The sequence below is a fragment of the Quercus robur genome, chromosome 6, assembly GCF_932294415.1.
Source record: "Quercus robur chromosome 6, dhQueRobu3.1, whole genome shotgun sequence".
Taxonomy (NCBI): Eukaryota; Viridiplantae; Streptophyta; class Magnoliopsida; order Fagales; family Fagaceae; genus Quercus; species Quercus robur.
This window is the reverse complement of record NC_065539.1, coordinates 52,933,001-52,953,157: the sequence shown is the minus strand read 5'-3', so window position 1 is coordinate 52,953,157 and position 20,157 is coordinate 52,933,001. Positions and strand designations below refer to the sequence as shown.

Below are 20,157 nucleotides of genomic sequence, written 5' to 3'. Positions count from 1 at the left end.
AGTTCATATACTTGTGCATAAACAAAGACACAACTTGCATAGCTGGCAAAATATTGAGTTACTACATAAAGTTCATATGGCTGGTGCACCTCTGCACAAAACACAGCCTACATAGCTAAATAAATCCAAAATACATAACATGTTTCATTACATCATAATTTAAAAATAAACTGCCAAGCTAGTAATAATAATGAGAAAGCTAGTAAATAAGCCATCACCAAAGGTTTCTGCTGAGGAAGAAGCACCTCCAGTTGACGATGACTGCATCAATGCATCTCTTTGACTCAACAAAAGTGAAAGCTCAGCTCTCTTTGCTACAATTTCTTTCTCAAGATCAGTTATCTTCATTGTAAACTCATCATCTCGAACAATACAAGTCTCAGCAGTAGCCCGAATCTTATCAAGGATGAATTGAACTCCAAACTTCATGAATAACAAGTCCTTAAGGGCATTTTTCCACTCAAGTACTTTCTGCAAGTTTGAACTCTCAAGCTTTGTGCGTTGCATGTCTAGTAGCACTGCAACAAGCAATTGAAGTCCGGATTTCCCCAACAAAACACCTAGCTTGCATCCAGCCATAAAGTGTGGATGTTTCCTTATAATTGCTGCTAGTAGTGGCTAGCCTTCTGCAGGAATTTCAAACCGTTGGAACATAACAGTATTACTTGAAAGAGGATGAAAGTCAGTTGCCACTTTTTCATTCTGTTCATCTTCTGCAAATTTCTCCAAGAATTCTTCAAGGCTCATTCCTTTGATAGTAGCACCAGAAGACTTAACTCGTAGCTCTACAAAAAAGAGGCATGATTATGTCCTCAGCAGTAACAGAAAAGTATTCATACAGCCAAGTGTTATTGAACAAGAAGCTTGTTTTACTATTTACATAAGCTCTTTCTGTTGAAACCGCAAGTTTAGTATGCCAAAAGTAGCCGAGACCCACACTGTCTCATGACTGGGGGCTTCACCTTTCAAAATCCACTTCTTTGGCACCTCGGGTAGGCTGACTTCAAGAGCCCCAACTACTGGGAACAGAGAAGATGAACAATACCAAGGGTCCTGCAGTGGCAGCAAGGGCTCCCCTAGCCTAATCTCAACATTGTCACCCCTAGCAGCTGCCTCAGCTACGCCCCTAGCCGTAGCCTCTCTTTCTGGCATAACTACCCCAGTAGTGTTGACATCACCAGAACCCAACAATTCTTCTCCTTCAGCCATGATTCACAGAACCAGAAATATTGTTTCTCAAAGAAAAGAGAAAAAGAGCAGAAGAATACTCATGGCCACCACAGGAAGCAAGAGAAGTTATGGGTTTTTCTCTCACTTGTCCGAAATCAGCAAAGAAAGAAAGAAAAACTCAGTTTGCCCCTTAACCATGGCCGAAGCTCTCTATCTCTCTCACTTTGGGTCGAAGACAAGAAAAAGGGAAAAGAAAAAGCTCTGTTTCTCTCTGTTTTGCCAAAAATCTCAGTCACTCACTCTCTGCCTTGATTGAAGCTGGTGTTACTCTCTCACCCTTGGCTGAAAATAGGAAAAGGATGAAGAAAAGATGCTCCTTCTACCTTTCTCCCTTTGTTTTTCGGTCCAAGCAAAAAAATAAAAGAAGAAACAGCCAAGGCCAGCTCTTTACTAGTAAACGTGAAGGGTGTAGATGACAAAACATGGGAAAGTTGCAAAAGCCCATTATTCATAATTGCCACCAAAATTCAAACTCGCACGTGTGACCAAGCAGAAACTGCTCACACGTGAGTCGGGGGGCTATATGTTGAGATACAAATTTTCGGGCCTTGATTTTATTAGCCCACTCACAAAATACCCACATGAACCCACACATTATTCAAAACCCACATAAATATTTCCCACATATATTACCCAAATATTCTCCATGTTATTGGACCTTCACAAATACTCCATACCTAAGCCCATAAATTATCATGGGCCCTATCACAAATATTACCTATTATATCTCACATATCATCCAACTTAAATTTTCCACAAAATATGCTCATCATATCACTACCAAAGTTGGGCCGCAAAATTACACTATCCCCACACAAAGCCCAACATCATTTGGCTTGTGGGCAAAACTCAAAAAAAGCCTAAATTCCAAAAGTCCCACTACGATGTCGGTAATTCTAAAGTCCTACTACGATGTGGCTAATTCCAAAAGTCCCACTACGATGTGGCTAATTCCAAAGTCCCACTACGATATGGCTAATTCAAAGCCCGCTACAATGTGACACTATTTACAAAACCCGCTACAATGCGGCACTATTTACAAAGTCCGTTGCTACATGGCACCTTAAAACCCGTTGCTACACGGCAATACTTTACAAAATCTCAAAATCATTTTCACAAAGCCCAAATACTTATTTGGCATCTATTTTCACAAAACTCAAATACTTATTTGACATCTATTTTTACAAAGCCCAAATACTAATTTAGCACTATTTTACAAAGCCCAAATTCTAATTTGGCACTATTTCACAAAGCCCAAGTACTAATTTGGCACTATTTTCACAAAGTCCAAATACTAATTTGTCACTATTTTTATAAAACCCAAATACTAATTTGGCACTATTTCAAAAAGCCCAAATATTATTTTGGCAACTCTTTCATAAAGCCCAAAGTACTAATTTGGCAATTATCTTTACAGTATTTTTATAAAAGCCCAAATGCTAATTTGGCATCCATTTTACAAAACCCAAAACCATTCTAGCAATTATCTTACAAAGCCCAAAATAACATTTTGGCAAAAAACAATTACTTTATACACAAAGTCCAAATGTTGATTTGACACTTATCTTGCAAAGCCCAAATAATCTTTTGACAACTATTTCATAAAGCCCAAATGCTACTTTGGCACATATCTACTAAATTCAAATATTATTCTAACATATTGTTAAATCCCCAACTCATGAGAAATACAAATTACTCATCTCTCAAAAGAATATCTCTTTCACAAAATTTTATGGGAACTATGTCTATTATTTCCATAATCAACTAACTATAAAGCCCATGAATATTACCCATGCAAAACTACTAATCTTGTAGGGCTAACCAAGCCCAAGCAAGCTTATCAATAAAGCCCAGCTGGGTCAGGCCAGCCCACACACAAATCTCAGCAATTGAAGAACATGTGAACTGGTCAGCCAAATTTCAGCAACAATTAAACAGCTGGAGCCCCTTCCCATCAGGTCCCCACTTTCTTAATCAGATCAGAAAATAGACACATGTCCACCAGGGGATGAATCCTTCCTTCACAAGCTGAAATTCCATCATTTCTCAAGTGACAGAAACCTGAAGGTGATGTGACAAAAAGCTGGGAAAGCTGGGAAAGCTTCAGCCAGCTGTTACTTCTTTCTCCTTCAGCTCATTCAGTCAAGAAACCAAAGCTGCCATGACCAGACCATTGAAGCTCCTGAAAAGATACAAAATCAGCTCATTTTCATACTAAAAATATGTATTTTCTGGTTCATGAACCAAGCACATGAACCCCAAATAGGGAAACTTAGGGAAATGTGGTTTGGAGGGCACCAAAGGGGATCCCAGCAGAGTTCTCAACAAGGGCTCCAAGGTTAACACTTGGCTTGGGGTGGTCCAATCTGCCCTAGGAAACTCTGACTATATCCAAGATCATTAGCCTAAAGCATGCTCTAATCCATCAGCCAAGGCTAATCAGCATTTAATGCTAAAGCCAGAAACCCAGCTGACTGTTACCCAAAATAGCAAGAACCTCCTAAAGTTAAGCTTACTATTCTTAGCTAAAAATCTTAAGAACGATTCTCTAAGAATTTTCTGGAGATTGAGGAAGATTTAGCAAAGATTATTTGCTAATCACCCCTTGAAAACCCTAATATAAATGGAATTCTCCATTAATGCTTGAACCAACCAACAACATACTAAGACATACACCAGAAAAGATTTTGCCTGAACCTCTCTGCTTAAGTTTTCTCTAAGCTTTGAAAAAGCCTCTGAGTTCTTAGTTTCAAGCATAGAAACTAAATTCCCCAGCTTCTAACTCACAAATACTTTCTCATAAATATACTTTTAAACACTTACTTGCCCCAGCAGAACATTCCAGCAGTACTACTATACACTCTCACTCATTACTCATACTTCTCACAAATGATTCTCTCTACTCACTACATATATCATATTCATGAGCATGCCATGGCACCATAATAATCTTGCTGCACTAGCTGGGATCTCTTTCTCTTCTTTCATCTCACACTAAGTCTTCTCCATTATTTGTTATTATGGAACCCATGATATTTACTTCTTCATTTAGTATCAATGGTTATGATGTAACTGTTACTATAGAGTTTTTCCCTCATATTGTCGTATTAGAAGACTTCTCCTTGGAGCTAACGAATGATGCGTCCGAAAACATAGATATTTCCCTTAGTCTGTAAAGTAACTAACGGTTGGAGACTTATCTTGTGTTGTTTTACTTTACTGCTGGGCTATTTTCTGCTGGAATACCTTACTGTTGGGCCCCTTTTGCTGCGGAAACATTTTTACCACTGGGTTGTTTTCTGCAGAAATACTTTACTGCTGGGTTATTTCTTACAGTATGTTTTTCAACCGTGCTGACGTATTCGCTGTAGGGATTGTTCATGGACCACTCTTGACAGTTCCAATCTAAGCTCAAGGCATAAAATATAGTGGACTTCTTGGATCTTCACCGATAGCCTTTGAGCCATGCATCGAGCCCATCATCGAGTTTCGGTTTAGACCCCCCGACCCAACATAAATCTTATTTGTCGTGAAGGAAACTTTTTTGCCCCCGACAATATTTTATGAGAAGAAGTTTATAAAGAAAAGTTTTCTTATTAGTCAAGATGTTTCTAGTTTAATACAAAATTGCCGATTATCTGATTTAAGTTAAAGTAATTATTTCGTAATGAGAATATATATATATATATATATATATATATATGTGGTTACTTTGTAGGAAATGAAAGAAATTTGATCTGAATGGTTTTGGTAACATTAACCTGATAAGAAAATGGAGAACAATTATTTTCCTATGAAGAGTGTATAAGTTATTATTATGAATAGTATAAAATACTATGCATGAAAAGTTGTTCTGCTATTTGAATATTCATAGAATGAAATGATCTGATTTACATGCATTCTTATTAAATTCTCATATACCTTACCTCTACTGAGTTGTGTAGCTCACCTCTTCCATTATTTCAATTAGCAGGTTTTATTTTGGAGTAGAGGGAGCTTTAGTCGAGTTTGGAATGAGTTGGTTTTAGTTTGATATGTATAGATCCTAAATTAGCAATTTGATGTTTAGTTTTTGTAGTATTGTGTATTTTAGGATCTAATGAAAGTTGTGTACGTTAAAGTATTAAGAGATGTATTATGTGAAAGTGTGGAAATTAAATGACTAGTGGATTATGTTATATTTTGAGGTACAATGTAGATGCTCTAAATATCAAGTGGAAAGTTATATCATTTAAATAAAGAAACAATAATGAAAAGAAAGAGGGAAGCTTTTGTAAAAGTTTTGGAAAAAGTTAAGTTGGTTCTTGTTAATATCAGGTTTAAGCTTGATATTAGCATGCCGGTCATGGTCACAAATCCGGGTATCGGGTTTGGGGCGTGACAATAATGGTGTTGTAGTGTGTTTAGCAAAACTGTTGGGATTTACTACTAGGATGTATAAGGTCTTATGAAGGGCATTTATGAGTTAAGAGTTGAAAAGTTTAATTCCTAATTTGGAAACTAAAAAAAACTCAGAAGTTCCAGCACTTCATTCAGAGCTTAGGAAGATAATTAAAGGGAGAAAGAATAGAGAAGTTTATGAAAAAGTTTTCCTCCATTGATGTCCCCCCTTGAGGTTTTGATGAAGGGTTCTATTTAGAACTGAGTTTAAGGAGGGTTTTTAGCAAAGAATATCAACCAAAATCTGTCCCAACTAGCAGTGAATTTTTAGAGAATCCATCCTAAAATTTGGCCAAAAATGGTATGTTTAGATTTAAGGTGTTCTTACTGTTTTGGGTAAGAGCTGTTGGGGAAAATGTAGTAGAAAAGGAAAGTATTTTAGCAAGAAAGAGATAGTTACTTTAGTTGGTTTCAGTTTTAGCCAAATGTAGAAAATCAATAATGTTAAGGTTGCTGAGTCAGTTGTTACATCTGTTCTGAAAAAGTTATCTCAACTGTCAGGAAAAGCTGTGATAGCTGTCATGAGACAGCTGTTGCTTTGGGCAAAAGCAGATGCAGCCAGTTGGGTGATTTTAGACTGCTGGAGAGGACATTCAACGTTTATTTCATGGATTTGGCTGAAAATGATAAGATCTTTTTCAAGGGTATCTTGCTATTTTGGGTATAGCAGCTGGTTGCTGAGATTTCAACATTAAAGGGCTGATGATATCACTTCCAACTAGGTGTCAAGTGCTGAATACACTACTGGGGTTCAGTTGGAAATGTTTCATTTTTCGGGTATTTGTGTTTTTGGTCCAAGGTTCAATTACAACATGTTTTTAGTAAGTAATAAAAGGATTGGTTGAAAGTTAATGAAGTTTATAGATCTAGTAAAGGTCTCATTGTGTTGTGACTTAATCTTGGTGAGCAAGAAGAGTATTTAACGCTCTGCTTTGGTAGCTAGTAGAGAAATATATGATCTGATTGTGGCAGACAGTAGTTGGGTATTAGAGATATCATGAATATTTTGTATATAGTTGGAGATAGCGAATTAGATTAGGCCATGTGTTTGAGTTGGATTTTAGCTGAAAGTAGTAATAAGATTTTTGTAGAATAATATAATGAAATTTCTAAATTTGTAAAACAACAGCTGGGGATTGAATGAACAATTATTTTCTCAGCAATTAGATGGCTGGAGATATTGAGTATTTGTCATATGATGAATATCAAGTTTTAGGAAAAGAACAATGGGGAGTCTTATCATTTTAAGTGTTATGTGATAAGAGATGTTTACTATATGTTACCCGCTACACACAACTCGTTAAAGTTCAGGGAGTTGGAGAAGACATACCAAGCAACATATTTCTTTTATCAATTTTAAACCGTTGGAGCTTTATTGAACATACCTCTTTGCCCTCTAAACCACGACTTCCAAAGTTTCCCCAAAGAGACTTATGAGCTTGAATCATAAGCTGAAAGTGAGATGACATACCTTGGGCTTTGTTGTCATTTTGTGTAAATATGGGCTTTTGTCGAAGAAGCCGCTTGTCATGAGTGTAAGAGAGGTAACATGGGCCATGAGTTTTGATTCATTGCTTAAGCCTGATCTATATGTTGATGTTGATGATATCATGGGTTATGATCCCAATTGATGAAAATGAAATATGGACCATGAATCGGCCTCTTGAATTAAGGATCTCACGGGCCATGTGAGCCCAATCCAAGTAGTTGAATGAGATATGAGCTTATTTTGGGTTTTAAAGAGATTTACTCAAAAAATCAATAATATGTTAATGTGGCATGGGTTACCAATGAAGTAATGCCATGTAGGCTGAAAAAAGAGTCCTTAACAAACATCAACAACAAAGTTAAAATAAACTATTTTATTTATCAAAGGAAATAGAAAATAACTTCAAAATGGGAAAAAAATTGTTAGAATGCGAAATGTAAAAGATTAAATAACCTAAAAAAGAATGAAAAGTTAACAAAGCCATACCTTTATCAAGATTTTTTTGTTGCAATTGGAATTTGTAGTGTTAGATGTTAATATATAGTGTAGCTATGATTTATTAATAAAAACTAAGGTTTTTGGATTACAAACAAAATATGATAGATTTTAATTTTTACAAAACCTAGCTTTTAGATCTTCTTTTCTCTTGATTTTTTAGTTTTTTTTTATGTTTTGAGAGGAATGAAATATAAAAGGGTAGCAAAAATACAAATTTATACATGTTTTTAACAAAGGTGGGTAACTGGAGACAAACAAAGTTTACCTTAAGTAGGTAAAATGCAAAATTTTAAATCACAAGTAGGGAAAGTATTTTTTGGGCAAACCACAGGTGGACAAAGTGAAATTTCCCCTTTATCATTTTAAGCTAATTTCTAATGCATATTTTGTTCGTAATTTTTAGCCTAAAACTAAGACTTTGATCCAAATTATAAAAAAAATAATAATAATAAAAAATCCATACTTTTCAACCCAAAAATTAAGAAAAACGATGGACATTTGAGTCCAAAACATTTTTTTTTTAAACGAATTTTTGGACCAAAATGGATTGAATGGACCAAGAAGGATCGAATCAACTGATGTTGACTGAATGGACCAAAGCAAATGGAAAGGTCCAATGTGGACCGTATGAAACAAATGAACTGAAGTGGAACGAATAAACCATTTGGCCCATTTTGGTCCATTCTGTCCATTTCAGCCCAATTCGGTTCACTCAATCTACTTTGGTCAATTTTGGACTAATTACACTTTAAATTGATTCTTTTTGTAAGTTATCTTTTTCAGTTTTGGCTCAAAATTTTTTTTTTCTCTCTCTCTCAATTTTGGGGTTAAAAAGTATGAAAATTTATTCTATTTAGGTCAAACTCTTTAGTTTTGGGCTAAAAAATAAAAACAAAATAAACATTATAAATTAGAGATATGAACCTTAAAAAGAATAATGCTAAAGATACAAACTATTTTACAAAAAAATTTACAAATTGCAGATGTGGTGAGTGTTGAGGACTATTTTTTCGACCCACGTGGCATTACTTCATTGGCACCCCATGCCACATCAACATATTATTGGTTTTTTGGGTAAATCTATTTAAAACCCAAAATAAGCTCATATCTCATTCAACTACATGGATTGGGCTCTCATGGCCCGCAAGATCTTTACTTCAAGAGGCGGATTCATGGTCCACATTTCATTTTCATCAATTGGGATCATAACCCCACGACATTATCAACATCAACATATGGATAGGGCTTAAGCAATGAATCAAAGTTCATGGCCCATATTACCTCTCTTACACTCATGGCAAGTGGCTTCTTCAACAAAAGCCCATATTTACATAAAATAACAATAAAATCTGAGGTATGTCATCTCATCTTTGACTTATGACCCAAGCTCATAAGTCTCTTTGGGAAAACTTTGGGAGTTGTGGTTTGGAGGGCCAAGAGGTGTATTCAGTAAAACTCCAGTGGTTTAAAGTTGATAAAAGAAATATGTTGCTTGGCGTGTCTTCTCTAACTCCCTAAACTCTGACGAATCCGTCTATAGCGAGTAATATATGGTAAGCATCTCTTATCACATAGTACTTTAAATGATAAAATTCTTCATTGCTCTTTTCCTAAAACTTAATATTCATCATGTAACAAATACTCAATATCTCCAGCCATCTAACTGCTGGGTAACTGTTCATTCAATCCCCAACTGTTGCTATACAAATTTAGAAACTTCATTATAATATTCTACATAAATCTCATTACTACTTTCAGCTAAAATCCAACTTAAACTCGTGGCCTAATCTGATTGACTATCTTTTATCTATCTCTATACAAAATATTCTTGATATCTCTGATACCTAGCAGTTGTCTGCCACAATCAAATCATATATGTCTCTTCCAACTGCTAGAGCAGAGCATTAAATACTCTTCTTGCTCACCAAGATTATGTCACAACCTAATGAGACCTTGACCAAATCTCTAAAGCTTCCTTAGCCTTCAACCAATTCTTCTATTACTTGCTAGAAATGTGTTGTAATAGAACCTTGGACAAAAAACACAAACACCCAAAAAGGAAACGTTTCCAGCTGAACCCTAGCAGTGTATTCAACACGTGACACCTGGCTGAGAGTGATATCATCAGTCATTTAATGCTGAAATCCCAGCAACCAGATGTTATACCCAAAATAGCAAGATACCCTTCAAAGAAATCTTACCATTTTTTAGCCAAAGCCATACAATAAATGCTGAATGTCCTCTCTAGCAGTCTGAAATCACCCATCTGACATCATTGGCTTCTCCCCAAAGCAAACAGCTTTTCCTGACAACTGGGACAACTTTTTCATGATAGCTGTCATAGCTTTTCCTAACAGCTGGGACAGCTTTTTCATGATAGCTGTCACAGTTTTTCCTGACAGTTGGGACAGCCTTTTCAGAACAGCTGTTACAGCTAACCCAGCAGCCTAAACATCACTGATTTTTCCACATTTGGCTAAAACCAAAACCAACTATTGAAACTACCTTTCTCTTGCTAAAATACCTTCCTTTTTTGTTACTTTTTTCTCAGCAACTCTTACCCGAAATAGCAAGAATATCTTAAAACTAAACATACCATTTTTGGCCAAATCTTAAGTTGGATTCTCTAAACATTCATTGTTGTTTGGGACAGATTTTGGCTGATATTATTTGCTAAAATACCTCCTTAAACTCAGCTCTAAAGGGAACCCTTCATCAACACCTCAACGGAGGGGCACCAATGGAGAACAACTCTCTCATAAGCTTCCCTATTCTTTCTTCCTCTAATAATCTTCTGAAGCTCCATATGAAGTTCTAAGCTTCTGAGTTTTTTAGTTTCTAAATGAGGAACTAAACTCTTCAGCCCTTAGCTCACAAATGTCATTCATAAGCCTTCATACATTCTTCAGCAGAAGATCCCAGCAACTTTGCTAAACACACTACATTACTATTACTCTCTTATACTCATTATCTCATTCTCCATATTTTGAAAATACATATATCTTGCTACCTATATCTCTAAAGAGCTCTTTCTTCACTTCTCTTACACAATATCATACACACTTACAACACCATTACATATAACACATCACAACTCTTCTAAACTCCACTCTCATACTCTCACTCTGAAATTCTACTATTCTGCTGCCCATAAAAACATGTTAATACTCTTCTACACCTATCTTACTGCTCCTATCTCGAAATACCTAAACACATCTTCATACTCTTCTCTTACAAAATCTTTCCTCTTGGAAAGCAATCTCTACAACTTCTCCAGCAGTTATAATCTCATATTTTTACTATCTTCAATCTCCATATCTCTCATACTTCCAAATATCACACATATTACAAATACTACATCCCACAAAACATCTGTCTTTACCATCTCCACACTTCTCAAGAGATGCCAAACACTCATACTAAAAGCCCTTCTTATAGAAGACATGAACTTCTATTACTAAAACCCTTCTCCTAGAAGGCACCAAGACCTTATATCAAAGTCCTTCTCTTAGAAGGTAAAACTACATCTTACAAAAGCCCTTCTCTTAGAAGGCACAACTACTCCATACAAAAGCCCTTCTCATGGAAGGCAACTCTATTCATAACTTCACAACAATTAAAAGAGCATTGTCAAAGAGAAAACTCATTTAAGTACATGATAAGAGGGACAAGCTTAACCAGCCCCTACATAGAACTGGACATACTCTCTCTCCCTCCAGTTGCACCCATTTTTCCCTTTCAATCACAAAGTTATCATGGCAAACTGTCTCTCTACCGCTGGGGTCATTCTGTTGGAATCCCATCAGCTTACAGAAGCTGTACAGCTGGGTTTCAAATCATCAGAGATAAGTGACCTTACTTCCTTATCTTTAAATTTACATTCTTAAGTATATGATTACTTCACATTTAAATACATATTACTTTATTCCAATTGCTATTACAACTATTAACCAAGGTTTAGATTCATTTAAATGCATGATAAACTAGCCTTTATCATTAGCATTCTGCTGGAATCCTATCAGCTCACTGATGCTACACAGCTGGGCTATAAACCATACAAAAATAAGTGACCTTGCTTTCTTATCTTTAAATTTACATTATTGAGTATATGATTACTTTACCCCTAAAATACTACTTTATTTCGACTACTATTACAAACTACTAATCAAAGCTATTATATCAAACGCATATTATATATTTATTCGATCATTATCGCGATTCTTAGACTTTGGCTTTAATGATTTTATAGGCTTAAAAAATACGCCGATAGCCGTTGGACCACGTGGCACAATGTTGAGTTTCGGACGCAACTCCCCAAAAAGAACCCAAGCCTAGTAAGGTCATCCCTCCAACGGACCACACGTGACTGGGCATCCGAAAAGGGCCCCCAAACAGTGAGTAATTATTGATAAATAAAAAATTGATATTAATAGTGAGCCTAGATAAAAACCAATAAAATGTTGTAAAATAGTTTGTGGCTATAGCATTGCTCCCTTAAAAAAGTAACAAAAATGATAAATATTCAAAATATTACCTTAAAATTCAAGTTTCAAAAATATAAGGATTATACTTATATTTGGAAAGAAAACAATTCAAGTTTTAGAAATATAAGGATTATACTTATATTTGGGGGAAAAAAACCCACATGAATTACTAAATAAGTCATGTGACTAAAAGTACAAGTAAATGGTTTTATCAATGGTTAATGTAAATGGAATTTTCCTCCCTTTGAAGGTAAATTCTTTTCAAAACTCATTCACATCAAAGGGGTTGTTTCAAGGTAGTGATGCCCTCAACTTTCGCAACAAAGCTAGCCCCATACTGGAGTCTGGAAGGAACATGATACCACATAATGGTCAGGGTCCCCATGAAGCTATTATAAAAATTTTTGCAAACCGAACAAAGCACAAAATTCTGAGGAAAAATACATTTGATAGAGTTGCTGACATGCTCCCTAGATAGATGTCACTCAATCACAAATAGCAACCATTAGCCAAGTCAATTTTCTTATGCTCGAAGCAAAGAAACATTAAGGTATGTCATTATCAGGGAAGTATCAACCTCCTCCAATACTCAAACCTATGTTACATCATGTATCCCCTTTTTTTTTTCTATAGGAAATTTCTGCTTTCTATCTACCCTATAAGTTCAGATTCTCAAAGATTAGAGGTACAAAGCCAATTCTAGTGAAGGTGGAGTCAGAAACACGTTATGCTCTCTAGTTTCTTCTCAAAATAGGTGTCTAAAGACTCCAGCTTTGAAATCCTAGAAAGTTCTTATTAGCCCCTTGCCAAATAATATTAAAAGTCAGTCAGTCACCTACATAGCCGAACTTCAAAAAGTAATATTTTCTTCCTAAAGCTAAACTACAGAAGAAGATTCCAAGTCTCCAGGTCTAAAAACAAACTTTTAAGCATGCCAAATGCCAAGTACCACGCGTTAGAAACCTGTTAAAGAGTAGGAGAAGTTGTTGAGCCACATAACCCATCATTCATTTGTCTCTATCTTGATTGATTTCCCTACAAAAACCTATACATCTTTCCCTTTCTCCACCAAACTAATCAAAACTTAAGTCAGTTAAGTGCTACAAGATCACAGAAATCCACAGGCATTTCCAGCTTATATTTGAATTTGAGATCATCCAATTCCAATGGCTTATACAAAAATGGAGATGGGACTGGTCCTAGTCTTGGTGACTATGCTCTGGGCAGGAGCTTCGGCTCAGTCAAGTTGTACAAATGTGATCATCAGTATGTCACCATGCCTTAACTACATTACTGGCAACACCTCAACCCCATCTTCAGGCTGCTGCTCACAGCTTGCTATTGTAGTCCGCTCACAACCACAATGCTTGTGCCAAGTCCTTAATGGAGGTAGCTCATCATTGGGGATCAACATCAACCAAACTCAGACTCTAGCTTTGCCTGGTGCCTGTAATGTTCAGACCCCACCTCTCAGTAGCTGTAATGGTAAGAACCCATATTCAAATTCTCATTTTAACTGTAAAAGTAGTAATTTGCCCATCAAAACTGCTTGTTTAGCTTGTGGATGGATGTAAAATTCTCATAATTGAGCATTTTTTTTTTTTTTTTAAATCTATGCTAACTTGCCTTTTGAATATCAGCAGCTGCTTCACCATCCAACTCTCCTGCAGGATCACCAACATCTTCGGATTCAGTTCCTTCAGGTACAAACTGCTTCATCATTTGTTCAATTGTGCAAAATTATCATGTTGACTTATACAAACCAAATTCTATGTTCAAAAAGTTCAATCCTTACAAAGAACCTTAAGAAATAAGTGACATTGAACAAGTTCTATTAAATTTATACTCATCAATGAAATATCATTGGATTTATTTGTTCTCTTAATTTGCTCATTGGGGTTGATGTTCACTTTTGTAGGAAGTGGATCTAAAACCGTGCCATCAATAGAAGGTAGTACATCAGCTGGAAGTTCCATCAAGTTGTCAATTTCTCATCTCTTCTTCCTTATATGTGCTGCAACAGTTGCTTCAACCTTCACAGCGTACTGATCTTCTCATTTGTAAACCTGCCTTTTGCAGCACCACATTCCTACCTATTCTTTATTAATGATGATTTCATTTATTATAAGAGTTCCCTTAGGTTGTGGGGTTCATGTATATTTATTTTTTGTGGCCTCTTTCAGGGGTTGATATGGTTTTGTATTACTGAGGAGACATCTTGCTCTGTTCCCTTCTTAATAAAGACGATTTCTGGGTTATATGTAATACAACACCTAACATATAAACAAAAACCAATTAAGCTATAAGATAATAAAACTGACCAAAACGGAAGGCAATGAGTCTAGAAGTTCTTCATTGAAAAAATCAACCCTAGAAATCTTTGGTATTTAAGTGTGCATTGCCACTAGAAAACAAAATTTATATACAGATCAAAGTTTTTTATTTCCCACTGTATTCATATCAAAGACACCTCTGCATTAATAAACTCTCCCTACCTAATGTCAGCCACATTAAATGCTGAATAACTAACCTAAACAGTAAAAGCACTTCAAAAGTCTATCTTCATGATCAAGAAATGGCAAGAGAAGATGTTGATGGGACAAGTATCCCCCTAAATCTAGCTAAGAGCAAGACATCTAGAGGAGGAGGAAGATAGCTATAAATGTATTTTCCCTTTAGAACTCTTGTATGCACCTCAGGAAACCGTTTTTCATTTATTCAAGATCTTAATTTAGTTATACTCGACTCCAACCACCTATTTGATCTTCTCATTATGGAATTCTAACTCCCATTCTTAAGAAATTAGTTGTATTGATCTTAAACCCAAGTTTAGTTCTTTAGTTTAATGTTTTTGACCCCCACAATATCATACTATTATTTTAGGTGTGTTTGATTGGTATTATTCCTTTACGAGGTGGTACATATTCTTCAAAATTATGTCATACTTTTTAAATTTCAAATAAATTATTCAATTCCCCATCCTTTTAAAGGAGATTATCATGATAATAAAAAATCATAACAAAATTGCACTTAATATTACACAAATATAGGCATGCTCAAATGCACAATCAATATTGTGTTTTGATATAAATTCAATAATCACTTTGAAAATAACTAAGTATTAACTCAAACAAAAATCAAATCAAAGCTATAAGAGGGGAGAGAGACTACTTATGATGGAGAACTCAAAAATACAACATCAATACATATTAACCTAAAATAGAGAGTTGCAAGGAAAGATATAAAATCAAAAGAGAAAGAATAATCACTTTTTCAACAAAGAATATGAGAGAAAATAACAAATTTATAGAAAATTAGACGAGAAGAAAAATAGAAAAAATAAAAGATTTAGAAATAAACACCAAATTATCCAAGTCATACTATATAATAGAATAACATTATATTTCTTATATACTATCTTTATAATTCAATAAGATAGCATCTATGAAATCAAAGAAAAGAAATATAACAGCTTATAAATACAAAACTAAATCACATCAACCTAAAGTAGAGTTAAAAAAAAAAAAAAAAAAAAATTATCTACTTAAAGTTGAGATGCAAGAAAAATAATAAAATCCACCAAAAATGGAGAAAAAAAATGAGAGAGAGAGTTGCAAATTTATAGTAAAATGATAGGAATAAAAAGAGTCAAAAATAAAAGGAAGATAAAAGGATTGAAGAAGAGTGATATTAAAGTAGATAATAGTGGAAACATAAAAAGGTAAAAGGGAGGGGAAAAGTTGGAGAATGTGTAAAAATAAGTTTGGAAATTAATGATGTGAAGATGATGAGTTGAGAGAGAGAAAAGATGATTGATTATGTTTCAGGCCAATGTTTTTTCTTTATTTTGACACATCGGATGTTATCTTTGGTTTGCATCTTCTTTTCTTTTTGCCCTTTACTCAATTGCTTTGTTCAACTATGGTTATCCATGCAATTGTAGAATGCGCTAGTTAATTAATTGGCTAATTAAATAAATTCTACGCTAATTACATAAATTCCATTTTAATTGTGTTTAGACTAAAATTAATAAGTCATAAATTTTTTTTTTTGGGGTGGGGGAGGGGGGGGTGGTTCTAAAATAGCACTTATTATTTGGCTAGGGCAATTTCATATATATTCTCACACATTGGATGGGTCTGCAACTAGTTTTCTTTAAACTTGATCAAGATCATATATATATATGGCAGAGGGAAAAGATTATGGTTTTTAAGTGGGATTGAATATTATTAAGGTCTCACCAATTCTTCTACACAAGTATTACATGGGACACTGATGTGAATGATGATTTACTTACATTGCAGAATAAAAGCAGCACATGGCTAAGGCTATTTAGTACTACTTACCATTCAATATTCAATTATGATAAATCATTGCATCATCGCAACATGTCTAAGTCTAACAATCAAGCAATATATAGTCATTCATAACATTATTTTGGTGAAGATAAATTGAAGATTGTCTAACAATTACAACATGCTTTTAGCTTTGAAGATTGTCTCTTGTGAGAGCTTTTTATTTAGTTGGTTATCACACATCTATTTACACATAGGTACGACCTTAGGTTCCTAATGATGATAGCATAAGAAAATTGACAAAAAAATAACTTATGTTGATGCAAATCATTTTTTCAGTTGATCAATGGATCAATCAATTATGATTTTTTTTTTTTTTTGGGAGAAGGGAGACATCTAACTTTATTAAGAAAGAAAGGCTAAATCAGCCTAAACAAAAGAAAAAGCTGATGGTGGAAGATCCTCCATCCATACAACACTAGCTGTAAAATTAGCAGCAAACTTAGCTAAACAATGTGCTACTTAGTTACCCTCTCTCTTAGTGTGAGAGTAGGATAATTCAGAGAAGTTTCTTTCAAAAACACACATCTGCAATAAGCAGACCATACGACGCCTAACCTGTATCTTTAGTCTTCAAAGCTTGTGTTACTATCTTGGAATCCCCCTCTACCACAACTCTGTCCAGACCGATCTCTTCTGCAAATTCCAAGGCACGAATGGCAGCCATAGCTTCAATTTCAACAGCTTTGTATGCTTGTTTCAACCTTTGAGCTAGAGACGCAATCACCAAGCCTTCACTATTTTGTATTGTAACACCAATACATGAACTGTTTTGAATGATTTGGTCAACAGGGAAATTTTGCATATTTATATTTCCTCATAAAAAGAAAGTTAAATTTTGAACATTCACTGCGTAATTGTAAAGTCTGTTACATTATGAGAATTACATTAACAAAGTCCTTAAACATGCTGATATAAATCATTTTAATAGCTTCTAAAATTGTTATCCTACATTAAAATAATAAAAATTTCAGAGCAAAAAATAAAAATAAAAAGAAAAAAACAATAATAGAAAAATTATCCATTCTCTTAAACCAAACCAAAAGAAAAGTTTTTTTGGTTGAAGGTTATCAGTACACAACCATAGGAAACCTATAGCGAGGAAGCTTGATGCTACATCTAGTTAGACTAATCATTCTGATTGTGATCTATACACGAGTTCTCATATACAATATGTAAAGACATAATACTTAATTCTGATTATAATGTTTGCAGTGGCATAAATATATTGTTTTTAAACTTCGAAATTTTTTTAAAAAGATGAATTATGTAGGCAACAAAAGTGCAGATTTTACCCTGTAATCTATTAGAGTAAGTGAAAATTAGAAGCATACAATGGACCGCTCTAGTCTTCTTGTCTCTTGGCTGTGTGATAGTTTCTCCTTATGAACAAGTCCAATAATCCTACGTCAAGGAGGAAACCAACACAAAACAACTAACACAAATCACTAAACCAAAATTACCCTAACCATTGTTTGTTTTATAAAACTATGTTTATTTTTTAATTTTTGTTTTTAGATTAAACGAGTAGCCTCAAGGAAGAATGATAATGTAGCAATCGACAAAACTAGAGATTAAGAAAAAAGACAATGACATACAAGTAATCAAGAGAAAATATAGGAATTAATTATAATTCATTGACTTACAGAGTATTTGAACCCTTCAAATTCCATCAACATTCCAATTCAGTTTCACTAGATGACCACCAATCACTAAACTCATCACTTCAATCCTTGTACTCACTTGACTCCGCACAATCAGAGTTACCATGGTTGTTAAATTCTGCAAGCCTTTCAATCCTTTTTCGGTGTGGCACATCATTAGAGCTTCCATCTCCACTAGGTCCAACCCCATCATAATCATCACGGGTTCGCTTTGCTTTGTTGCCTTCCGCTACCACTACCGAATTGTCGAAATTATGATGGAGAACACCTAAGTCCTCATAAGGAATGATGCTGGTATTGCTGCTCTAAGCCATAGTTTGGTTGAGATCTTCTATGTCTTTCTTGTATACCATACGGAAACCGCATTCCTTCACCTCCAAGACTGAACCGGCTTCAAATTTAATACCAATATGATTGAATTCATTTGCTTCACATTCCTTTAGTAATGCTATGTCTTCCTCAGCATCCTTGTAGTATTGAGAAAGCACATAAAATAGCCAAATATGATCTGATAAAGTAACAAAGGCATTTATTTGTGGTGAAGAAGACATATCTTTTCCATTGACCATCAACCAACATTCAAGTGAACTTTTCTCATCAATTTGGTGATGTGGAAGTGAACAAAATACAACGCAAACAGCAATTCCCATCAACTTGTCACACAAATGAGAAGAAGGTATTGTTATAGTCACTTCAGCCCCCATACTTTGATGGCTAAACCACTTCGGAATTACACTTCCAGGAATAAGGATTTCATATACCCAATTAAAATCTTGAAAGTCATATCTACCATCAAGAGAAAGTCCCTAAAACATACAAAGAAAGTTGTTATAACAAAGAGATACACACACACACACACATAGAGAGAGAGAGAGAGAGAGAGAGAGAGAGAGAGAGAGACCTGAAGTTGCTTTCTTATCACTGCAAAAAACATGTCAATTACTGCAATTTGAAAGAACAAGCTCTGCCTCACATAAAGAATTAGGTTTTAGTAAATCTGGTACCGTTTCTAGTGAGGTACAACCATATCCCCTAATAGAAACAATATTTGATGGAAACTTTGGCAATGATCGAAGACCTGTGCAACCCGTGAACCAAAATATTCTCAACTTACGTAGTTGATCAATGCTTTCCGGAAGGCAAACAAAACTATTTTTACTTAGATCCATTTTGTCTAAACAAAATAAACTACCAATATCAATGGGGATTGCCTTGACATTGCAGCCACTAAGATTCAAATTGGTCAAAGAACACAAACTCGATAGAGAGGACAATCCCACAGGATTTGGACTTCTTGGCATAAAATAAAAAGGGAGGAGCTCATACCATGAATTATTAGATGATGACAACCCCTTACATCCAAAGAAAGATAGCACTTTAAGATTTTTTAGGAGACTAATGGAAGAAGGCACCTGTCTTATAGCAGTTTCACTCAGATCAAGCTTCTCTATACTTTCTGCATTCCCCAAATTCTCTGGCAATCTCCCCAATTTTCTACATCCAAAAATATTCACATCTGTAAGAAATTTCAAATTAAAAATGGTGTTTGGTAGACACGTAAGACTTTTGCAATCTCTTATATTCAATAAAGCAAGGCCAGTTAAATGCCCAATTGATGTCGGTAGTTTAGTAATAGCAGTTCCATTCAAGTAAAGCTTCAATACACGTTGCATATTTTCTTCGAATTCTGGGATTTTCCTTACTTTTGAGCAACCAGAAAGAATAAGAATCTTCAGAGACTCAATTTCAAACTTATTCGGAAGAGTTTTTAGGTTTTTGCAGCCTTTTAAATTGAGAAGAGTAAGCTTTTTATGAACTCCAATTGATGGATGCACCCCAGTTAAATTTATACAATCTTCTAGGACCAATTTCTCAAGATTCGGAACTTTGGTGAAATCAGGGGTTTCTATAAGATTTGAAGACTCATTCATTTCGATGATTTTCAACCTCTCAAAAGACTATTAAAAGCAACCAAAAAAAGAAGAAACAATTAGCTT

At 34.9% G+C, this 20,157-nt stretch overlaps 2 protein-coding genes across 10 annotated transcripts in view; one reads left to right on the top strand and one right to left on the bottom strand.

The window, feature by feature from the left end:
- The window catches only part of LOC126689465 (non-specific lipid transfer protein GPI-anchored 5-like), a 90,800-nt gene extending 76,401 nt beyond the window's left edge, over positions 1-14,399 (top strand). For 2 of the 5 annotated variants that reach the window (XM_050384671.1, XM_050384670.1), the window contains exon 4: positions 14,093-14,399. In XM_050384671.1, coding sequence (XP_050240628.1) covers positions 14,093-14,190 — 98 coding nt within the window. In that variant the 3' untranslated portion in view covers positions 14,191-14,399. Of the gene's footprint in view, positions 1-13,530; positions 13,627-13,781; positions 13,845-14,059 lie in introns of all 5 variants that reach the window. The other 3 variants (XM_050384667.1, XM_050384665.1, XM_050384666.1) reach the window with 3 other exon arrangements.
- The window catches only part of LOC126689460 (TMV resistance protein N-like), a 97,925-nt gene that overhangs the window by 73,028 nt on the left and 4,740 nt on the right, over positions 1-20,157 (bottom strand). For all 5 annotated transcript variants that reach the window (XM_050384658.1, XM_050384655.1, XM_050384656.1 and 2 more), the window contains one exon: positions 19,146-20,118. In XM_050384658.1, coding sequence (XP_050240615.1) covers positions 19,146-20,118 — 973 coding nt within the window. The remainder of the gene's footprint in view (positions 1-19,145; positions 20,119-20,157) is intronic.